General features: G+C 44.1%; 1 protein-coding gene across 1 annotated transcript; it reads right to left on the bottom strand.

Moving 5' to 3' along the window:
* Nucleotides 1-1,302: 1,302 nt before the first annotated feature.
* On the bottom strand, nt 1,303-5,788 carry LOC108978334. The gene is made up of 2 exons (XM_018948558.1): nt 5,212-5,788; nt 1,303-4,558 (listed from the first exon to the last, which is right to left on the bottom strand). The coding sequence occupies exons 1-2, from the start codon at nt 5,683-5,685 to the stop codon at nt 1,589-1,591; spliced, it is 3,444 nt and encodes a 1,147-aa protein (XP_018804103.1). The 5' UTR covers nt 5,686-5,788; the 3' UTR covers nt 1,303-1,588.
* Nucleotides 5,789-6,021: the final 233 nt, after the last annotated feature.

Below are 6,021 nucleotides of genomic sequence, written 5' to 3'. Positions count from 1 at the left end.
CCAATCGCTTACGTTCCATTGCCTCATCATGAAGAAATTCGAGTAGCAATTACTCGTCTAAAGAACACCAAAGGTTCGGGGGCCGATGGACTGCCAGCCGAGCTATTCAAATATGGCGGCGAAGAATTAGTACAAAGCCTGCATCAGCTTCATTGAAGAATATTGTCGGACGAAACCATTCCCGACGATTGGAATTCAAGTGTTCTCTGTCCACTCCAGAAAAAGGGAAACCCCATAATCTGTGTTAACTACTGTGAGATAAGCCTTCGCACCTTCGCATATAATGTTCGATCGAGCGTATTGTGTGAAAGATTGTGTTTCAGACAATTCGACTCCATTTCGTGGGACTTCTACAATCTACAGCTGGAGAAAATAATTCGAACTGCAGAGCTTAAACGAGAATTCACAATCTTTTACAAGAGTGTACATCAATGGGCTCAACTTCCGCGCCGCTAGTTCCAGACTGCATAAGAAAGCGAAGCAAATGGGTCTGGTAGTAAACGAGTCGCGATTTTGCTCCCATGTCACGTAATGTCAGCCTCGAAATTTAACGCAGAATAACTCTTGCCAACAGGTGCTACCTCAGACTGAGTAGGCAATTGAGCCTTCCCCCGAAGAACAAAGACCATAATATATAAGACACTCATTATTCCCGTCCAGCCATATGGTGCAGAACCATGAACGACGACAGTATTTTATGAGTCGGCCTTAGGAGTATTCAAAAGACAGCTCTGCGGAACATTTATGGTCCTTGGTACGAGATATACGACGGCTTTAACATAGTTCAGCAAATTAAGAGACAAGTGCTAAGTTGGTTTGGTCATGTCGTCCTAACACTCAAGCTCTGAGAGTATTCGACGCAATACCCGCCGTTGGAAGCAGAGGAAGAGGAAGACAACCACTCGGTTGGAGAGACCAGGTGGAGAAGGACCTGGCTTAACGTGGAATCTCCAATTGGGGCCAATCTACATAATGAAAGAATGATGGGAGCGCGATTGTAAACTCGGCTATAACCACGTAAGCGCTTTCTACGCCAATAAGGAGAAGATGGTATTAGTTTTCCTGTGTACATTCAATAGGTGGTCTGCTCTATTCTCCATTTTTCATTTCATTGCGTAACACCAGGAAGGCTTATCGAAAAGGGATGTGTGGTTTCTGGAAACAATTTTTTGACCTCACCATTGAATTCACTGCATAATTTCAAAGTAAAGAATCTAATAACCGACTTCCGTCTTCTTCACTGCATTGTATTCCTTTCGTCAACACTTACAATTAAAAAGTAAAAAACATTTTTTCGTCATTCGTATTTGAATGTTTATTCGACAACTTATACATGGAGTTTAGAAACTTAAATTAAGGACAGCGTATGTACACTGTCTGGCAATCATTAGTGTAAGCTTTAAGTTAACCCTTCAACCTTAGTGGAATCGGTTAAAACCATATCATATTTCTAATATAAAATACGAGTATTCATATTTGATTAAGTATATGTTTGTAAGCATAGTGTCCTTAATTAATGGCAACAACAAGCACTGCAATAACAACAACAATTAGCCACATCAAATGTACTGATAAATAAGCGACGGATTTAGGCGCGTACACGCTGTCGTCTTTGCTGATAGCTCGGCTCTACTTCGCCGTTGTCTTCGTGCACGGGAATAGCATCAGGCAAAGCGTAAACTAAATTGCCGTGCGTAGCACCGTTTGGGTGATGGTACATAACCGGAACACGCACCATCTCGAATTGACGCAGTTGCCCATTGGGTGCAAAGTAGGGCGCCTTATTGTAGGCCGAGGTTGGTGAGGCGCGTTCATGCACTTGTATTTGATGATAGTTTGTAATGGGCTCATGTTCGACGACTTCGCGCACAGTTTGGAAAGGATGGTTTACCACAATGCGACGTTTGTGGAAGCTTTCACTTGTTGCGGAGGCATCATTTGGCGCTGGATTAGCGGCAATTACACGTGAGCCCGGGGGCGTTGCTTGAGAACTTGCATCTTTTCCATTGTTGTCAATACTTTCCGCATCGGAGGGCGCCGTTTTGACATTTTCCTTGTTGTTAGCGTTTGAGTTACTAGTGTCTATCAGACGTTGAGACTTAATTTGTACTCGGTTTTGAGGCTCTGCAACATACTGCACGTTTTCGTTGTCACTTGGTTGTGGGTTTTCATAACGTGCGCTTACTTTTTCTGCATTCTGAGCACAGTCGGGTTGTGACTCGATATTTTCCGAATGCAAAACATCTACATCTTGTTTAGCACTTGGATTAGGAGCCGATTCGCTATTTACATCCTCAACTTGTTCGTCAGCTGCTTTTTTAGCTTCGGGCTGACTAACTTTGGCATTGCGACTACGTTGCTTGGGCGGGTTAATTGAAGACATAACTCTAATGGGCTCATCGGCTTCTTGCGGACCATATGGCACTTGTAATTGAATATGTGCAAGTGGGCGTATTTCCTCGGGTTTCGGCTTCACGTCCTCATTACTTTCCGCTAATTTGGCGGGCTCATTTGACACAGTTTCTGACTTATTTAGTGCTGTGAGGCGTGCATTAGACTCGGGGCCACGATTATAGTGTACTGTGATGGTTCTTTGAGGAACTTTCGCGTTTGAGCCACGTTGATATTCCACATCTGCGGTAAGACGTGCAGATTCATTTGGATCGTATCGCATATGTGAGTAAGGAGCACTGTATTCTACTGCTGCTGAAGCAACATCGGTATCGGGATCGTAACGTAATTGTTCGTACGTGCGTTGTGGTACAACATAACGCTGCTGTGCGGGCACTGGGCGACGCGCTGGAACAGCATATACAACTACACCGTCACGCTGGCGATTCAAGAACGATTTAACTTCACTCACGCGCGCTGGTTCTTCTTCTAAGTGTGCAGGTTGCTGTTCTGCTGATGGTGCTTGCTTACGTTGTGCCTGTACAAGTACTGGACGTTCTTCAAACCGACTAGGCGCCAAGTAAATATTATGCTGAGAGGGTGGTAATTTAATTGTGTGCTCATGCTTTATGATACGTGTCTGAGGCTCGGCTGTAATACGTTCACTCTTTGCGGGTTCCTCTTGTAAACGCGCAGGTTTAGGGTCTTTGCTGGCACTGTAGAAATTACCTGTTATGTACTCACCCTTATATTCATCGTCATCGTTGTTAAAGTCATTTGTCACCTCGGGTGATGTGTTTTTCAAAGATTTTTCTTCGTTTTTAGTATACCTTGGTTGGTATACTTGCCCGCTTTGCTGAGCTTCAACACGAGCTGGACGTTGGTAGTTGCTTTCATCTCGTCTAAATGTGTTTGGCGAGAAATTCCTGTTAGGTACTTGACGCTGACTGTCGTGACTTTCAGCAGGTATATAAAAGTTTCTACCTCGTGAATTTTGCTCTCCGAGCGCAGCATCAGCAGGAGCTATGAGTTTCGCCTCCTCACCATATTGTTTTCGCAGATTTGCTTCCACAAAATCACGTTTGGCATTTGGATTATTAGTTGGTGTAGCGGTAACTGTTGATGCAATATTTGTTCCACTAATAACAGGGGCGGGATTTTTTCTAGCAGCACCTGCATAGACTTGATTCGAGTTTGAGCGCACGCCGTTGTTATAAGAACCCGCGCTGGATGATTCCGTCTCAATGTCTGTATCACTATTAATATTATATTGAGCAGCAATAGCTGGATGAGGATGACCGAGGGGTAGCACTGTCTCACCTTTCGGAATTTTCGCAACAGGATGCTCCAGCTCAACAACTATCGTGCCAGCCGGTTTAATCACAACTCGTTCTTCGATATCGTAAAATTCCTTTTGGATAGCTGGATGTCGTACTTCGAATTTTTTAGCTTTCAGCGCTGGTTGGGCAATTTGTATAGTTTTGGTGACTACTGGTCGTTGATACACATTTGGGTTTACAGGCAAGTAACCACCATTCGAATGATAGTCATGTTCTTGGTTGCCATAAAAGCCATCATAACCACCTACGGGCTCATCTACAGATGGTGGATACTCGTTTAGAAAACCACCGGCATCTCCATGATCATAACTAAAGCTGGGTTGTCCATAATCCGGCTTAGCATAGCTGGGAGTTTGGTCGTAATTTGGTGGACTATATCCACCACCACCAGCAACTCTAAATGTCACACCATGAGAACCGCTGCCAGCACTGCCAAAACTATTACCAAAAGCACCTCCCAGATTTATTTTGCCACCGTCACTATTGCTACTGTGTACAGTAGTAACTGTTTTTGAAGGCCCAGTTGGCACAACAGCTGGTGCTGATGCATGTACAGCTGCAGGAGCGGCTACCGCTGGTTGCGCCGATACTGGTGCTGGGGATATTTGGATCTTTGCGTCGGGCGCTGATTTCGATTGATCGTCTACAGATGCTGCAGCTGAAGCTGATGCAGCTACAGCAGCGGGAAGTGCAATTTGCCTTTCAAAGGTGTGTTGCTGTGAAGGTTTTGTATCGAGAGCGACAAGTCGCGCAGGACCAGTCGAAGACGAGGAGGATGATGAATGCTCATAACGTCCAGATGGCGAGTGATCGGCTGTTTCGAATACCTAAAGCATTAATATATAATTAGATAATACAAGTAATAGAAACCTTAGTTCGGGTATTGATGAACATTAGGCGCTGAAATATTTCGGAATGTGTGAAAAACTTGTTTTATAAACAATAAGGCGAAATTGTGAAGCAATTTTTTAAATTCTAGGATTATAGTTTTAGTGTTTAGGATTACAGTTTTAGCAGTTTTTAAGAAATCTACCTGACCCTCTGAAGAGATCGGAACCACTTTGACTTTTCTAAAGCTCTACAACCAAACTTTCCCCTAAAGCAGTCAGTAAGCAGTTTTTCCCCTTAATTTTAACAATGGCTACGCTGGCTAGGTTATGTCGACCGAATGGATGAAAGTATTCGACGCAGTAGCCGCCGGGGAAGCAGAGGAAGAGGAAGACCTCCACTCCGTTGGAAAGATCAGTTGAAGATGGACCTGACTACTCTTGGAAATTCCAATTGGCGCCAAACAGCGAAAAGAAGAAACGACTGGCGCGCTGTTATAAATTCGGATATAACCGCTTAAGCGGTGTCTACGTTAATAAAGAAGGAGATTAGTTTAAACGTGGACGAACAAACTTTTTACTCAAAACAAATACGTCTCGGTTTTCTAATTATTTTTATAAAGTTCTCGCAAACTGCAAATACTTCAACTTACCGTTTCTACTGTCGGTCCACTGTGATAGTTCTGTATATAACGCTCGAACTCCTGATTCTGTTTATCCTGCGCATTGGCTTGACGAAATTGACTATGCCGATTCTGTTGGCGTATACGCCCATAAAACCGTTGTTGTTGCTGTGATCTAAAGCCGTTCGATTGTTCGGCACTCTGTTGAACTTGTTGGGCGGGTTTCGAATTACCAACGGAACTCGAACCCTGCTCTTGTTTTTGCTCACTTTTCACCTGAACCTTTTCTGCATTATCGTTCTCATCTGCAGCGCGTAACCTGGCGAAGCGTTCCTCTCCACTGGGCTTCTTAGCTGGACCTGCTTTCAATTCCTCCGGTGCGGTACCCTCCAAATAGGTGACGTCAGCCGGGTTCGTGGCCGGGTGCTGAGCAATCGAGATATTAACATGAGTGGCCGTAAAAGCTGTGCCAACACACAGCAACAGCACAAATATCGTTCTCATCGTGGTGGTTATCCTTTATCGCGGCTAAACAAACAATAACTGTTTTCGTTTTCTCGAAAGTGTACGCGTTCACAATCGTTGACCGATGCGTTACCGATTTGTATTGCTGGCCACAGCTGAGTGAACTTCGAATGTTTGGGCTGGCGCTGTTTTATATGCTATGCAACGCGATGAGCTTGTAATAAAACGCACGGCCGATTCGCAGTGTCACACTGCGATCGCTTGTTACAGGCCAATACTCGTAAGTACAAACTATTTTGGGCATTTTCAATGTGTCAATACACAAATTCGTATGGAATTCAATTTCAATCGATTTTTAGAAAATCACTCTAAAAC

This window comes from Bactrocera latifrons, unplaced genomic scaffold, assembly GCF_001853355.1.
Source record: "Bactrocera latifrons isolate USDA-ARS-PBARC rearing strain unplaced genomic scaffold, ASM185335v1 scaffold_120, whole genome shotgun sequence".
NCBI classification, from domain to species: Eukaryota; Metazoa; Arthropoda; class Insecta; order Diptera; family Tephritidae; genus Bactrocera; species Bactrocera latifrons.
Note: the sequence above shows the minus strand (reverse complement) of the source record. Positions and strands in the feature narration are given on the sequence as shown.